Source organism: Hemitrygon akajei, chromosome 19 (assembly GCF_048418815.1).
Source record: "Hemitrygon akajei chromosome 19, sHemAka1.3, whole genome shotgun sequence".
Taxonomy (NCBI): domain Eukaryota; kingdom Metazoa; phylum Chordata; class Chondrichthyes; order Myliobatiformes; family Dasyatidae; genus Hemitrygon; species Hemitrygon akajei.
In genome coordinates this window covers 24,280,387-24,298,512 of record NC_133142.1, presented here as the reverse complement: position 1 = coordinate 24,298,512, position 18,126 = coordinate 24,280,387, and the positions used below count along the sequence as shown (strand labels likewise).

The 18,126-nt window shown below is 38.9% G+C and overlaps 2 protein-coding genes across 4 annotated transcripts in view; both read left to right on the top strand.

Moving 5' to 3' along the window:
• The window catches only part of LOC140741837 (protein FAM107B-like), a 159,800-nt gene extending 145,184 nt beyond the window's left edge, over positions 1-14,616 (top strand). For all 3 annotated transcript variants that reach the window (XM_073072286.1, XM_073072284.1, XM_073072285.1), the window contains 2 exons: positions 464-620; positions 12,539-14,616. In XM_073072286.1, coding sequence (XP_072928387.1) covers positions 464-620; positions 12,539-12,655 — 274 coding nt within the window. In that variant the 3' untranslated portion in view covers positions 12,656-14,616. The remainder of the gene's footprint in view (positions 1-463; positions 621-12,538) is intronic.
• Positions 14,617-16,344: 1,728 nt separating this feature from the next.
• The window catches only part of LOC140741835 (peroxisomal acyl-coenzyme A oxidase 2-like), a 57,269-nt gene continuing 55,487 nt past the window's right edge, over positions 16,345-18,126 (top strand). The window contains exon 1 of the mRNA XM_073072281.1: positions 16,345-16,539. Coding sequence (XP_072928382.1) covers positions 16,404-16,539 — 136 coding nt within the window. The 5' untranslated portion in view covers positions 16,345-16,403. The remainder of the gene's footprint in view (positions 16,540-18,126) is intronic.

Sequence of the window (18,126 nt, the reverse complement as noted above, 5' to 3'; positions counted from 1 at the left end):
TCAATAGCCCAGTTAACTAGAATCAGTATTACAAAATAAAGTGCAAAAAAATGAATAATCAATAAACATGGACCTTTCAGAAATATGATGGCATTTTACTCTGTAGTGAAAGGGTATCACTGCTGGCCACACCGGGTTTCCTTGTTAGAATGTGTATGTGGCAGAAGTTCTTTCAACTTTGCATAGTAATAACGCCCAACAATGACAATTAAAACTGGAATTTTTAAGCCATTAACTTTGCTCTCTCTGTCATGCATTTCATAGAAGGGTATGTCTTTGTTTGGGAATCATTATTCAGTGATTCACAATTCATGTATGCAGTTGTGTACTCTGAAATTTACTGAAGAGTTATCAACTCCAGATCCCCATACTTGTACCTCCTACAGTGGGGAAAATTGGCTTTAATTTTCTACATGCAAGTCACGGAAGATCATTGAGTTAAAATATTTTACTTCTCTTGTAGAGGTTTAAGTTCTGAAAACAAACCAGAGTTACAACGAGTGCTGGAATACAGGCGGCGAGATCAGCTCATTCGGCAACGGAAAGAGGAAGAAGAGGCACAGAAAATGAAATCTCCGTTTGAACTTCAACTCCAGAAGAGACATCAAAGGCTGGAACAGGTCTGAAGTGCCAAAAAAATTGATTTTTAGACATTAAGAGAATCAAGGGTAATAAGGATATTGAAGGAAAGTGATGCTGAGGTTTGTCATAATTTTATTGAAAGACATAATGGGTGCAAGGGACCAATCAACCTTTCCTGCTTCTTGCATACACTGTGGGTAAAGTAAGTTTTACCTTGAACTCATCTCAAAGCACCTAATGTGGCAGTTAACATACAAAATGCTGGAGGAACTCAGCAGACCAGGCAGCATCTACGGAAAAGAGTAAACAGTCAATATTTCAGGCCGAGACCCTACATCGGAACCGGAGAAAAGGAGTCAGGGTAAGAAGGTGGGGAAGGGGAGGAGGAAATACAAGGTAGTCGGTGATTGGTGAAATGTGGAGGGGTGAAATAGAGAGCTGGGAAGTTGATTGGTGAAAGAGATGGAGAAGCAGAAATCTGATAGGAGAGGACAGAAGGCCATGGAAGGAAGTGTAGGAGGCAGAGCGCCAGAGGGAGGTGATGGGCAGGAAATTAGATGAGGAAAGAGAAGGAAGTAGGAATGGGGAACGCTGAGTGGAGAGGGCCATTACCAGAAGTTCAAGAAATCAATGTTCATGTCATCAGGTTGGAGGCTACCCAGACGAAATATAAGGTGTTGCTCCTCCAACCTGAGTGTGGCTTCATTGCAGCAGTAGAGGTGGCCATGGACTGGCATGTTGGAGTGGGAAGTGGAATAAAAATGGGTGGACACCAGTGTTACGTATTCAGGCAACAATAAATATATATGAGTTAGGCAAGGGTTCTTACAACAAATAACACGTTTATTAAACACTGAAAACAAACCCCCCAAAAGTAAACAAACACTAACGTAACCGGAAAACAGCTGCTGTGCGGCAGCTTAACAGTTCTTAAAGTGATGCAGCTCAGACAGTTCTTAAAGCGATGTTGCAAAAACAGTTGTTTAAAGCGATATTGCCTAAAGTTCAAAATGCTCAGTCCATTTAAAAGGAGAGACATTTTAAGGCGATTTAAATTCTCTTCCACGTCGTTTTCCTTCGATCCCCGGCGTCGAACTCTTCCCACAAATAACTTTATGAAACGTAACGGTTTGAAGGCACTGATCTTTCCTTCCACACTGTCCTCAATCTCCTGCTATCCCGCAGAGATTAACACGAGAACAGTCAACAAAATCCTTCCGAAAGAGGATCACACAAGGTCGAACCCATTCCACCGTCAAAATTCGATTCTCCTCAATCTTTAACTCCCGAACTTTTATCTTCACTCTCCACAGTAAAGAAACTGCTGACAATGACCTTTTAAACTTTAGGCATTAGATAAAACTTCATTTTTCAACTAAACTGCGTCATCACATTAAATCACACAGTGGCATGAAGTCAGCTTGGCAAATCCAGCCACGAACTGCCCCTCCCCACAGGGTGGAGTCTTCCTTTTATACCCTGTAAAAAAAAACCTGTCACATGATCTCTACTGGCGGGAAAATGACATCACTCCACCATCACAAGACCATTACCTCAAGTCCAGTATAGCTTCAACCCCAGTCACGTGACAAGGGTACCACTGTCACGTGTCACGAGTACGTAACACCTCCCTCCAAAAAACATTTTTGGTCTGACAAGAACAAAAATTTTAACAATTACTTACAAGAAAACAAATGTATAAATTTTATAACATACACAATATACAATACCATCATATAACAGCTTACAACTCACAATACAGTAGGAGTGTTACAATCAGAAAAAAAACCACTCCATAAAAAAAATTACATTGTACATTCAACATCGAGATAGACAATCAGCAACCACATTATCTTTACCTTTAATATGAGTTATCACAATATTGTACTCTTGTAACATCAAACTCCAATTTAATAATCTTCTGTTTTTGTTTTTCATCTTACTCAGAAAAACTAACGGATTATGATCAGTGTAAACAATAAGTGGTTTTTGAGTTGTACCAACATATACCTCAAAATATTCTAAAGCTAAAACAAGAGATAACTATTCTTTCTCTATTGTCAAATAGTTTCTTTGATGCTTATTAAATTTCTTAGAAAAGTAAGCTACTGGATGATCAACCTCATCACCCTCATTCCTTTGCATTAATACTGCTCCTGCAGCCTCATCACTAGCATCTACAGCTAATGAAAAAGGTTTTTCAAAGTCAGGTGCCTTAAGCACAGGTTGTTGGCATATCATTGTTTTCAATTTTTCAAATGCTTCTTGACAAGGCACTGTCCACACAAACTTCACATTCTTCTGCAAAAGGTTAGTTAATGGAAGGGCAACATTAGCAAAATTCTTACAAAATTTTCAATAATATCCTACCATTCCCAAGAATCTTCTGAGAGTTTTTTTCCCCGATGGAGTGGGAATCTCTAAAATTGCCTGAACTTTTGCCTGAACAGGAGCTACCTTACCTTGACCCACAACATAACCAAGGTAAGTCACAGTGGCATGTCCAAATTCACTCTTAGCTAAATTAATAGTTAAGTTAGCTTTTGAAAGCCTTTCAAACAATTTCTCCACCGCAATTATGTGTGCTTCTCAAGTATCATTTCCTGTCACTAAATCATCAATATAAGCATCAGTATCTTTCAATCCCTGAATCACAGAGTTAATCATCCTCTGGAAAGTACCTGGGGCATTCTTCATCCCAAATGGAAGAACATTATACTCATATAACCCAGATGGAGTTACAAATGCAGAAATCTCTCTACCTCTGTCCGTTAATGGAACACACCAATACCCTTTCAATAAATCAATCTTTGTAAGGAACTTTGCTTTTCCAACTTTATCTACACAATCATCCACTCTAGGAATTGGATATGCATCTGTTTTTGTTACAGCATTCACCTTCCTATAGTCCGTACAAAACCTAATACTACCATCTGGTTTTGGCACCATAACACATGGCAAACTCCAATTCGAGTTAGAATGTCTAATAATATCATTCTCTAACATGTATTCAATTTCTTTCTCAGCAAGTTCACATTTTTCCATATTCATCCTATATGGATGTTGTTTGATAGGTTTGGCATCTCCAACATCTACATCATGTGAAGCTATAGTAGTCCTTCTCGGAACATCTGGAAACAAATCCTTATACTTAAAATCAATTCCTTCATCTGTTGTTTCTGCTCTAGCTGTAAATGTGCTAATTTCTCATCCATATTTTCCAGAATGGTTGAATTTGGTAACCTAACAGAAACAATGTTGGATTTAGAATGAAAGTCAGATGAATCATCTATCATGTTCCTAGTTAAATCAAACTCATTCTCACTAACCACAACAGTCACAGTATCAGATTGTTTCTCATAATACGGTTTAATCATATTTATATGGCAAAGTTGCGTTGACCTTCTACGATCTGGAGTTTTTATTACATAATCCACATCATTGATTTTAGACACAATTTCATAAGGACCATGAAATCTAGCTTGTAAAGGATTTGTCTGCACTGGGAAAAGAACCAACACCTTATCTCCAGGCTTAAACATCCTCATCCTAGCTTCTTTATCATACCAAGTTTTCATTTTCTCCTGAGCCAACTTTAAATTTTCCTTTGCTAAGCTACAAGCTTTATGTAACCTGTCCTTAAATTTCAAAACATAGTCCAACAAATTAGTGTGTACTTCCTTACTAATCCACTGTTCTTTCAATAAAGCTAAAGGTCCTCTAACTCTATGCCCAAACACAAGTTCAAATGGACTAAAACCTAAAGATTCCTGTACCGATTCCCTTACTACAAATAAAAGTAAGTTTATACCCTCATCCCAGTCATTTTCATTTTCCACACAATATGTCCTAATCATATTCTTGAGGGTAGAATGAAACCTCTCCAAGGCACCTTGCGACTCTGGATGGTATGCAGACGAAGTGATTTGCTTAGCTCCCAATTTATAAACTATCTGTTGAAACAATCCAGACATAAAATTACTGCCTTGATCAGTTTGTATTTCCTTAGGTAATCCAAAATAAGTAAAGAATTTTATAAGAGCCTTTGTCACAGTTTTAGCTTTTATATTCCTAAGTGGTACTGCCTCTGGAAACCTAGACGAAGTACACATGATAGTCAACAAATACTGATAACCAGTTTTTGTCTTTGGTAATGGACCAACACAATCTACAATAACTTTAGAAAACGGTTCACCAAATGCTGGAATAGGTTGTAATGGAGCTACTGGTGTAACCTGATTTGGTTTACCCACAATTTGACAAGTATGGCACGTTTTACAAAACATCGCCACATCTTTTCTTAGACCAGGCCAGTAAAAATGTTTTAAAATCTTGTCCACAGTTTTCCTTACCCCTTGATGTCCACCTAAAGGCACACTATGAGCTAAAGTCAAAATCTCATTTCGATAAACTTTAGGAACAACTACCTGGTAAACAACATTCCATTCCTCACTTGCAGGAATTGTAGGCGACCTCCACTTCCTCATCAACACTCCTTTTTCCAAGTAATATCCTACTGACACCTTCTCAATTTCACCACCTAGTAAAGCTTGTTCCCTCAATTTTATAATCTCAGGATCTCTATTCTGCTCTGCTATCATCTCCTTCCGAGACAGAGATAAATCTTCATAGTCAGACATACTCCCAGAATCTTGTTCAAACAATGAAGGTAATAAAGTCTCTGACACATCCTCAAAACTCGAATCCTGAGTTGAACAGTCCTGAGTAACAACCTCATTCTGCACATCAATCTTTTTAGCCATAGCTCTAGTCACAACACAGGAAAAATCTGTGTTAGAATTCATCCCTGGTTCCTCTGACTCCATTGTCAAATGCACTTCAGGAAAGACTTGTCCACCTGCCAAGTCATTACCTAACAATAAAGAAATACCCTTCACAGGTAAGCTATGCTGTAATCCTACTTTAACAAATCCTGTAACTAACCCTGACTTTAAATTTACTTTATGTAAATGTACAGGCATAAAATCACTCCCAACACCTCTTATGTAATTTACCTCACCAGTATCACTCTCTTCATTAAACTTCAACACACTGTCTAACATCAGTGATTGAGAAGCTCCAGTATCCCTAAGGATTTTTATTGGCACCAGAGTAGATCCTTCTTTCAAGGATACAAACCCTTCAGTTATAAAATGATCATATCCCTTTCTAACTTGGTCAGACTCTAACAAAGCCTCATTTGTGTTTACCAAACTCTGTAATTTTACAGGTGCTTCAATATGTTGCACACAAGCATCTGGAACTGCTTCCTTCTCTTTCTTTTTCAGTTTGAAACAGTTAGCTATTACATGGCCAAATTTCTTACAATAGTTACAAATAAGACCAAACTGTCTTTCCTTCACAGGTTTTCCTTCCTCCTTACCTTTCTCATTAACCTCTGATTTAATTTCTGATCTGCCTTGAGTCTCCATATTATTTTTCCTCTTAAAAATTCTGCCTTGAGGAAATTTATTCTTATGGATTAAAACATACTCATCAGCTAATCTAGCACAGTCCTGCAATTTATCAGTATCCCTCTCATTTAAGAAGGTCTTTACTTCAACAGGAATGCTTCTTTTAAATTCCTCCATTAAAATCAGCTCTCTCAATGTATCATAGTCCTCATTTACATTTTTAGAAGAAACCCATCTCTCAAAACACATAGCTTTATCATTGGCAAATTCCACATAAGTCTTTTCCACAGATTTTTTCAAACTTCTGAATCTTTCTCTATAAGCTTCTGGGACTAATTCGTACACTTTGAGAATATGCGTTTTCACAATATCATAATCTAATGCTTGTGCAGCAGTTAAAGCTGTGTAAACTTGTGCTTTGCCTTTAATTACACTCTGTAACAACACTGACCATTTATCTCGCGGCCACTCTGACATCTGAGCAATAGTTTCAAAATGTTGAAAATATCTTTCCACTTCTGTTTCACTAAATGGAGGGACCAATTTAATTTCTTGACTAGCAACAAACGGTTTTTTAGAACCAGAAGACTGATTCCCAGACCTTAATTCCTCCATTGCATATTCAAACTCCCTCTGTTTTTGTGCAGCCTCTAATTTACAACGCTCTAACATCATTTGTTCGATTTGCAACTACATCTCCAAATTACTTATTGGAAACGATTCTAAAGCCGAATCATCAGAAACACCCGAATCCACATAGTGAGACGCGATTTTTCTCTGTATAACAGCTTTTGATGTAGTCGTCAAAATACCTTTAAGTTGCAATCTACTAGCAATCTCAGACACCTCAGTCTTTTTTGCCTTCGCTAACAAATCCGCCCCTGGCGAATCCAGAAACTCATCAATATTCATCGTTGCCGAATACCACTCACAAGCCAATCAAACAAAAGAATCGAGTATTCCCCATTTCCAAAATACCGACTCAAAATTCAACAAGCATTTAAACTCAAACGATCCAATCCGGACGCAGCCCCCATATTTATGTTACGTATTCAGGCAACAATAAATATATATGAGTTAGGCAAGGGTTCTTACAACAAATAACACGTTTATTAAACACTGAAAACAAACCCCCCAAAAGTAAACAAACACTAACGTAACCGGAAAACAGCTGCTGTGCGGCAGCTTAACAGTTCTTAAAGCGATGTTGCAAAAACAGTTGTTTAAAGCAATATTGCCAAAAGTTCAAAATGCTCAGTCCATTTAAAAGGAGAGACTTTTTAAGGCGATTTAAATTCTCTTCCACATTGTTTTCCTTCGATCCCCGGCGTCGAACTCTTCCCACGAATAATTTTATGAAACGTAACGGTTTGAAGGCACTGACCTTTCCTTCCACACTGTCCTCAATCTCCTGCTATCCCGCAGAGATTAACACGAGAACAGTCAACAAAATCCTTCCGAATGAGGATCACACAAGGTCGAACCCATTCCACCGTCGAAATTCGAGTCTCCTCAATCTTTAACTCCCGAACTTTTATCTTCACTCTCCACAGTAAAGAAACTGCTGGCAATGACCTTTTAAACTTTAGGCATTAGATAAAACTTCATTTTTCAACTAAACTGCGTCATCACATTAAATCACGCAGTGGCATGAAGTCAGCTTGGCAAATCCAGCCACGAACTGCCCCTCCCCACAGGGTGGGGTCTTCCTTTTATACCCTGTAAAAAAAAAACCTGTCGCATGATCTCTACTGGCGGGAAAATGACGTCACTCCACCATCACAAGACCATTACCTCAAGTCCAGTATAGCTTCAACCCCAGTCACGTGACAAGGGTACCACTGTCACGTGTCACGAGTACGTAACACCAGGAGATTCTGCTTTTTCTTAGTGGACAGAGCATAGGATCTCGGCGAAGCAGTCTCTCAGTCAACCTCGGGTCTCACCAATACACAGGAGGCTACATTGGGAGCACTGGATACAGTACCACTTCGCCAAGCACCTATGCTCAAGTATGGGTGATTTAAAAAGGCTTTATTCCTCCCTGTGATAAGGAGGTTGAAAAATTTGCCCAACAGAGGGGCATGCAGCAAAGACTCGGCAGCTGACCTTTAATTGGCTGCAAATGCTGAGGGGCAAAAGGGTGATTCCCCCATGGTCTTCTCCAGGAAGATGACTATACGATAGTTGTGTTATTCATAATTCAGTCAGCTCTATCACTAGTAGCCTTCACAAGCCAGCCTGCTGCAGGAAAGTGATCTCCATCTTGAGTACAAACATTGACCTTAATAGTTTCTTGAAATGATCAACATAAGAAACAGAATGCATTGCAAATACTCATCAGACAATAAGCATCTGTGGAGAGAATTATTTCCGATCAAGGACCCTGCTCTGAGGAAGGGTCCTTGTCTTTAACTTGTGTCTCCACAGATGCTGCCTAACCTGCTGAGTACTTTATAGACTCATCAAATCATTGCGTCATGGAGCATGGAGTAGGCCCCCTCAGTCCAATCCATTCATACAAATCAAAACACCAACCCACACGAATGCAATTTGTCTGCATTTGGCCCACATACTTCTAAGCCTAGTACCTTTGTAAATGTCTTTTAAATGGTGTAAGTTTACCTGCCTCTACCACTTCCCCTGGTAGCTCATTCCAGATACTCACCATCCCCTGTGTGAAAACCTTGCCTCTCAGATCTCCTTTAATTTTTTTTCCTTCTCGCCTAAAAACTATGGACACTAGTCTTAGGATCCTCTATCCTGGGAAAAATGCTGTGACAAAGTTCAAAGTAAATCTATTATCAAAGTACATACATGTCACCATATAGTACCTTGTGGTTAATTTTCCTGTAGACATTCACAGTAAATATGAAGAAACACAATAGAGTCACCATAGAAACACCATACATAACGAAGACAAACAGCCAGTATGCAAAAGACAACAAGAGGTGTAAGTACAAAAAAATAAAAAATGTTATAAATATTGAGAGCAAGAGTTGTACAGTCTTTAAAAATGTGTCCATAGGTTGTGGAATCAGTTGGTGGAGTAAAGTTATCCATTCTGGCTCAAGAGCCTGACGGTTGTAGGGTATTAACTGACACTTGAGGCTTCAGTAGCTCTTTCCAAATGGGGGCAGCGTGAGGAGAGCGTGGCCTGGATGATGGATGCTGCTGTAGATGTGCTCAGTGGTGGGGGTGGTCTTTACCTGTGATGGTACTCTCTACTGCACATCTATAGGAGTCTGTCAAAGTTTCAAATGACATGCCAAATGTTCACAGACTTCTAAAAAGAAAACGTAGAGACATTGCCATACTTTCTTTGTAAAGGCACTTGCATGCTGGGTTCAGGACAGATCCTCTGAAAGATAACGCTGCAGGATTTAAAGTTGCTGACCCTCTCCACCTCTGATCCCCTGACGGGACTGGCTCATGGATATCCAGTTTCCTCCTCCTGTAGTCAGTAATCATCTCCTTGGTCCTGCTGACATTGAGTGCAGGGTTGTTGTTTTGGCACCATTCAGCCAGATTTTCGATCCTCCCCACCCACCCGCTGATTCATCACCATCTCTGAATCGGCCAACAACAGTGGTGTCATCAGCAAATTTAAGTATGGCGTTGGAGCTATCCCTGGCCTCACAGTCGTAAGTGTATATCAATTACAGCAGGGGGCTAAGCATACTGACTTGTGGTGCACCTGTCCTGATGGAGATTATGGAGGAGATGTTGTTACCAATCTGAAATCTTTTTTCCAGCTTAATCAGATCTTTCTTATAGTATGGTGCCCAAAACTGTAAACGCTATTGTAAGAGTGGCCTAACCAAGGATTTCTACAGCTGTAACTTGATGTCCCAAATTCTATACTCAGCCAATGAAGGCAAGCATACCATATGTAGCCTCTAACACCTTGCCAACTTTGTGTTGCCACTTTCAGGGAACCATGTACTTGTGCCCCAAGGTTCCACTATCCAGTAATATTTCCCCAACACCCTGCCATCACTGTGTAGCCCTGCTCTGAGTTAAATTTCCAAACGACATAATTTTGCACTTAACTGAATTAAATTCCATCAACCATTCCTTCGTCTGCTTTCCCAGTTTATCTAGGTCCTGAAGTTACCTAGAACAATCTTTTTCAATATACCAAAAAAATTGGTGTTACCCATAAATTTAGTAATCGTGTGTCTAACATTCTCTTCAAATTATTAATTTATAATGAATTATAAAGGATGCATATGGTATGCCATGATTGCAGGTCCCCCATTGGAAAAGCAACCACTACCACACTAAGCCAACTTTATATCAGTTTTGCTATCTCACCCTGGTCTCGATGGATTCAGCCCTTCTGGACCATCTTATCATCTGGAAACCTTGTCAAAGGCCTTGTTGTACTCCATGAAGACACTATCCACTGTCCCCATCAACCTTTCCTGCTTTATGACTGTTAACGCCCCCTCCTTAATGTTAAAATGCTTCAGCATTCACCTCTCTCGAACCCTTTAGTTACCATGTCCCTTCCCCACAATAAATACAGATGTGGTATTCATTTAAGACCTACTTCACCAATTTTTCATTGCTCCACACCCTCTTTCTAGTACCATTTTACTCTTAATATGATTATAGAATCTTGTAGCATTCTCCTACTGTAGCATCTGAACTACCAGGGATATCTCATGGTCTCTTTTAGTCTTCCTAATTTCCTTCTGAAGAGTAGTCTTACATCCCTTATACTCTTTACGGGATTTGATTGATCTTGACTGCCTATTTCTGACATGTGCTTCCTTTCTCCTGAAGGACTTTAATATACCTCATCAACTATGGTTTTCCAATTCTGCTAGCCTTGCTCTTCGATCTAACAGGAAGATGCTGGTCCTGAATTCTTTATATCTCACCTTTAAAAGCCTCCTTTTACCTGAGAAGGTACATGTCCTCTTGCCGACATATCCTTTTACCTGGAAAGCCTGTCCCAATCAACCTTTGCAAGTTTCTATCTAATGCCATCCAAATTAGCCTTGCCTCAATTCAGGCCTTTAACTTGTGGGCCAAAACTCTCCTGAAATTAAAAGTACTATGGTCTATGGTCCCAAAACACTCTCCCACTGATGGATCAGCCACTTGCATGGCCTCATTTCCTCAAGAAGAGATTGAGTATAGTCCTTTCTCTAGTTGAGCCATTGCTTCAGAAAATGTTCCTGGACAAATTCAACAAATTTTGTGACATCAAATCTCTCGGTAATCCATTCTGTTCTTAATTTGGATTTTGAACCTCTGCAATTTTGTTCTCTTCTCAACATGAGAAGGAATGCTGATCAATCTGCATGTGATTCTTTGACATAACTAAAAAGGAACCCATGTTGGTTCCAGTGTTACCCTTACCCAGTTGTGTATCACTGTGGTCCTCACTCTAAGTCAAGCCTATTAACGGGACAAGTCATGTCCAAGGATTGTGGTAGAAGTGTCTTGTAAGTTTTCTGTTAAGGTCCTTTAATACATATGTTTTACATCTCAAAAATGAAAAAGATACTTAATGAATTTCTCCCAAAGTCCACCCTCTCCTATCAGATTCCTTCTAGACGTTTACATTTTCCACCTATCGTCTCCCAGCTTCTTCCTTCATTGCCCATCTCCCACCCACCTGGCTTCACCAATCACCTTCTAGCAATACTAAATCCTCCCCCCCCCCCTTCGTATTCTGGCATCCTTCCCCTTCTTTATCATTTTCAGCCTAAAACGTCAACTGTTTATTCACTTCCATAGGTAATGCCTGATCATCCTGAGTTCCTCCAACTTTGTGTGTGTTGCTCTGGATTTCCAGCATCTGCAGAATCTCTTGTGTTTACCATATGAATTTGTTTATTTTTTCCTACAGTAAAGTATTTTGGTGAGTCTTCCAGAGAGCATTGTAAGATAACAGCATAATGTGAGTCTAGTATTACATGAAGTTGAAGTAACACTTCCATTTCTTAAGAAAACTGTAGATCAGAGCTAGATATAATGAAGTTAATTTCACCGATTCCTATGGTGCTCTTCCATCTTGTGTTTCAAACTTGTCATACACGTACCTGCAGAAACAACAAGAACTGATCAAACATTTTGGAAAAATGAGGTCACTGAGAAACTTCCTGAAATCTTGAGCATTGCCTAAAAAACATGAATTTAAAAGTGTGATTAAACATTAGAAAACTTTATTCTAAAATAAGCTAGAAATTAATCTGACATTTTCCACTTCTGCCATTAGGTAAAGTGTAAATATCACTAAGAATTCAGATTCTGGGAGAGGTAGAAGTGGGTTGTGGACTCAAATTTTCAATATTCCCCAAAGCAACAGGACAATATCTCACTCAGGCTGTAAGAATCTTATCTTTGCCATATCCCAATTGCTACCTGATTTTAATATTGACATCATCATCATTAATCTATAGGCAACCTTTGTACTTCCTCTGTGCAACTTAGGCAACATGTTATGGTTAACCTAACATGTTCAAGTGTGGAAACTATTGTGGAAAACTTTTGCATGTACTAAATGGTGAAATTGTATCTTTCAGTTGGAAAGGGAACAGGAGAGGAGTGGAGAAGAACAAGAAAATGCTCCTGAATTCATCAAAGTCAAAGAAAACTTGCGGAGAACATCCACTTTCAGTACTGAGAAGAAGGCTGGCTAGTATAGAGAGTTCCCTTCTCAATGGCCTTTTACTGGTTGATAATGCTAGGTACCAGTTCTACTTGACTGATTTGCTATGCCATCACTATAGAGTTCATTTAATGTTCTTGTCTTTCTTATGAGGAAAATGAAAACTGTTCTATTCTGCTCTGAATGGATGGCCAGTCTTTTCCAGACGTTAAGAATGTTTGTTTTGTAGGGCTCACCAAACCTGATCAGTAGGTGAGAACGTGAAAGTGCTACTTAACGTGAATATGCCAGTTTGAATAAAAAGAAATATAACAAGAATCCAGTGAATCTGGACGATGAATTGTAATGACAAAGTGACCTATCAGCATACCTTAAATTTATTACCCCTGACTAAAATGGAACATCAAGCTCGTTATTCTTTCATGCATTCCATGTAATGATTCAAAGCATAAAGAAGGTGTTTCATGGTATTTTGCGTAAAAGATTATCTGCTTGTAACTGCAGCAGCAGTGATTCTTTTTAATGAAATGAACTTAGAGTCGAATATTCCCTTTGACAGGTGAGATTTGATGGTGACAGTTATTGTCATGTGATATTTGACTTTTATCTCAGAGGAAGAGCCTTTTGCTTGTGTTGATGTTTGGTCAAACATTTGACTGCTATGCATTATTTTTTGTTACAGCTGTATTTGAATTAAAATGTTGCTAATTGAAGATTGTTGTAAATGCTACATGGATATTGTTAATTTTAATCTACAAAACTTAACAGTAAAATAAGTGGTGGCTGTTGGTATTTTATGGATTGTCTGATTATGTATGTATACAGTCAACAGCTGAAATAGCCAGAATCTGCTGGGAAGATTTGGAATTGTTGACTGTTGATATTTTTTTAGGAATTAAATTTAGATTGCACAATACCTAACAATCCAGAAAATATATCATAATTTTCAATACATTTACTATCTACCTATAGTAATAGATGTATAAGATAACTCCTGTATTGAGAATCTTGGTGTGTTTTTTTTCTGATATAATACTATGGGATAAAGAAATTAATAGGGTCTGCACAATTAAAACTTTTACAGTAAACAAAGGAACCACTGACCAAAACCTTTAAAACTTTGTTCTGTCTTGCTGACAGCACATTTCATTCTAGAATAATTCTATTAAGCGCTTATAAATCTATTACTAAAAGCAGATATATTTTGAAAAGTTACCTGTACCAGAGCCTTAGAAAATCACTATAATTAGCCTTACAGAATGTGTGGGCAGCATAGAGAAGAATTTTGTGTAGTACAAGAAAAGCAATGACTACTACTTTAAAGATAAATGCTATGTAAACAAAATCAATTCACAATCAATTTATTTTATGTTCATTCTGTCATTTACACTTCAAAATGCTGATTTATTTTATACTTAGTAATGTCTAGGTGTTGGAGACTGCTTACTATAGTTGATTATGAATGTAATTCTGAAAGCTTTTAACTTCATTTGAAAAGATTGTCACTCTCTCAATTTTGTTTGCCTTGTATTCAATTCACCTAGTACTGGAAAGAAAGAGTTTCTGGTATTTTGTGACCAGAATTGCAAAAAACAATTGCAATGTGGCTGCTAAAATGACAAATCATATTGTTTGTAATGACAACAGCTGTCTGTATGTTTTGTAAATGATGCTTTTGAAATGTTACTGAGAAAATGTCTACGGTTGCATAAGTTACACTTATCACCACAGTAAAATGAATTTACACATCTGATTAGATTTAGTGTTAGAATGCACATTCTGAAAGTTTATTTTCTTTCACTTTTACTCATAATTTGAGAAAGTTACTTTTCTACATGTACATAAAATTCAAGCTCCAATCTGTGAATCTGTGGTAAGAGGTAATCAGTTTCATTATTGATAACAGGAGGAGATTTTGTATTCAGTTGGATTGTTGCCATCTATAGGTTTGTGAAATTGTAACAGCTTTGAAATTAAAAACTGCTTATTTTACCCTGTGGAAATTTCTAGCGCTTCAAAAATTGAATGCTTAGGTTTTGCATTTTGTAGCTCAAGTAGTTTTTTTGCATACGTTATTTACATACCAAACATCTTTGATTAATGTTAGTGGTGTTAATGTAAATTACATTGCAAAATTCAAAGTAGCTGAGGAAGATTTATCATTAACGACAATTCTGCCATGGGACCAGGTTGGGTAACCAATTGGTGTAACCAATTCTACTGTTAACGTAGAAGATTAGCTCTTGTCTAAAAGCAAGATGCAGGCTGAATTGTTGTTCTTTGAACTTTTCAATAGTTGCCGGGCATGCAAGCAAGGGAAATAAGTTAATTTGAATTTATTTATTTAAATCTTACATCCGTCTCACAATGTGAGGGAGCGAAAATCTCTGCGTTATGACTCCGTCGCAATGTACAGACAGGGAATGGAACATGTTAGTGTCCGCTGACAGTAAACACACATTCACACATTCCATAGATATGCTGTAACCATATAACCATATAACAATTAGAGCACGGAAACAGGCCATCTCGGCCCTTCTAGTCCGTGCCGAACGCTTACTCTCGCCTAGTCCCACCGACCTGCACACAGCCCATAACCCTCCATTCCTTTCCTGTCCATATACCTATCCAATTTTACTTTGTAACAATACTGAACCTGCCTCTATCATTTCTACTGGAAGCTCGTTCCACACATCTACCACACTCTGAATAAAGAAGATCCCCCTCGTGTTACACCTAAACTTTTGCCTCCTAACTCTCAACTCATGTCCCTTTGTTCGAATCTCCCCTACTCTCAATGGAAAAAGCCTATCAATGTCAACTCTATTAACCCCCCTCATAATTTTAAATACCTCTATCAAGTCCCCCCTCAACCTTCTACGCTCCAAAGAATAAAGACCTAACTTGTTCAACCTTTCCCTGTAACTTAGGTGCTGAAACCCAGGTAACATTCTAGTGAATCTCCTCTGTACTTTCTCTATTTTGTTGATATCTTTCCTATAATTTGGTGACCAGAACTGTACACAATACTCCAAATTCGGCCTTAGCAATGCCTTGTACAATTTTAACATTACATCCCAACTCCTATACTCAATGCTCTGATTTATAAAGGCCAGCATACCAAAAGCTTTCTTCACCAGCCTATCCACATGAGATTCCACCTTCAGGGAACTATGCACCATCATTCCTAGATTCTTTACTATTGTGTAGTAAGAAAGTATGAGAAAATAAACATAACAGTATGAAAATAGTTCATATCTGGCGCTGCCGCTTCATACTTCGCCTGAACGCGGATAGTCTGTGGAAATCTGAAATAATAAGACAAAACTAGCAATAATCGATAAAATTAGGCAGCGTGTTGTAAAGGTAAATATTTACTAACTGCCACCAATCTTCCCGATAAACATACTGGACTATTCACCTTCGATGAGAGCTAGCAAACTTTCACTGGATTGTACAACAGTATGCTTTGCGCAAACATTCACTCTAACTAATTTGAATTTATTTTCAGGAATAATTATTTGGTGAAATCCATATAATTTTAAAATAAAAATATTTAAATTTGTTATGGGAACGTGACTTTCCTCGTAAGGAATATGTCGCTCACAGCAAGTTTACGCAGCCGGCTGAGAAATCTTGGGAACGTCCCTATTGGATGAGAATTGATTGACAGTAGAACCAGCCAATAGGCATGGTAATAGGACGGAGCGCTCGGCCACTGGTGGTTGAGCTGCGTCCGGTGTGAGACGAGCCCCGAGAGCGTCCCAGGCACAGGCGGTATGTGGACCGAGTCCGTGTTCGGAGCTGTCAATCCGGACATTGAGAGCGAGCGGAAAGCCGCCTCATTCGACGTGGAGAAGCTGGTGAACTTTCTGGATGGCGGAGCCGAGCGTACGCGCACTCGGAGGTCTGTGGGTGAGTGCCGCCCGTCCGGCGCTGAGTCCGTGTCGGCACTCGCCCGTCGTCCATTACTCCCCGGCCTGGGGGCCGGCCGACACACATAAGCTGCGAGGAAAAAACTCAGCAGATCAGGCAGCGACTGCTGTTCGTTCGGTCATTCAATAACAACATCCGTTATCCAGGCCTCTCTCCGTTAACATTTGATGCCCGAAATATCTTTTGTGCATTGGTGGTTTGTCATTGATAGTTTTCATTGATTCTCTGGTATTTCTCTGTGAATGCATGCAAAAAATGAAGCTCGGGGTTGTATATGGTGACATACGCGCCATTTTTAATAATAAGTTTACTCTGAACTTTGAACAGATGTCCTAATATCTCTGCTGCGAATTTAATGAGCAAATGAGAAACTGTGCCCTCTAGTGTAGTAAGTTCCAAGAAAATCCCTCTCAGTAAAATCAGAATCAGGCTTATTATCACTGACGTAATGTGAAATTTGTAGCAGCAGTACTGAATAAGACATTTTTTTAAAAAATACTATAATTACAGAAATAAATAGTGCAAAAGATGAATTCTGAGGCAGTGTTCATAGATCCTTCAGAAATCTGACGGGGGAAAACTTAATAAAACATTGAGTGTGGATCTTAAGGCTCACCTACCTCCTGCCTGATAGCAGTAGCATGAAGTCTGTAATATTTTTCCTTGGAGCAGAGGAGGCCACAGAGATCATGGGTGTATAGATAATAATCTACCAGAATTCTCTGGAATCTAGAGATCCGAAAGGATTTTTAAAATTTGTATTTCAGTGGAGGCTGAGCCAACATTTAATTGCCAATCCTTAATGGTGAAGGAAGTCACTTGCATTTCCAAGTTAGAATGGTGCATAGCTTGGAGGACAGTTCCAGGCTGTGGTGTTCCCATGCTTTTGCTCCCATGTCCCTGGAAATAGTTTGAGTTTGGAATGTGTTGTCAAAGGAATTTTGGTGAATTAGTGAGTGAAGGTCTCTGTCGGTCAGATGTAACATTCTCGCTCGGGTGTGACGCAACGCCGAGATAAACCAGAATCAATGCAAACGAGGCCACAGTAAGATTAACCATTTACTGTTCACTCTTCACATTAACGCATGGTGAAAACTGTTGAAAAACAGTACAAGATTGGTACAGTGTTTGTTTCCTTCTAAATATCACATTTACATTGTGAATACTTGCAAAGGTAAAACTACAATAACTACATTACATTAAAGTGCAGCATACAGTCAGAATCTAGCTGCTCCATTGGCTGCTTTAGATACACTTCAATACAAACTATCCCGACTCTTTAACTGACGAAAAGGTAAACCTTACCGACCGTCGTTACTTTTAACAGAATCGGCGTTAACATTTTAACTCAAAATATCGATTATCTAATGACTTACAGCGTTGCTTTCACTGTGTCTTTGGTGCATAGAGAAACCCTAGCCGGCGTTATGGTGGCACATGTGAGTGACCCCCACCCTTGCGTGAATCTCAAACCGGTAATTTCCCACAAGACGCGGCGAACCCGGATGTGACGTCATCGCAGCCGCGATGTATTACAGACAAATCAATTGATTTAAACAATCCTAA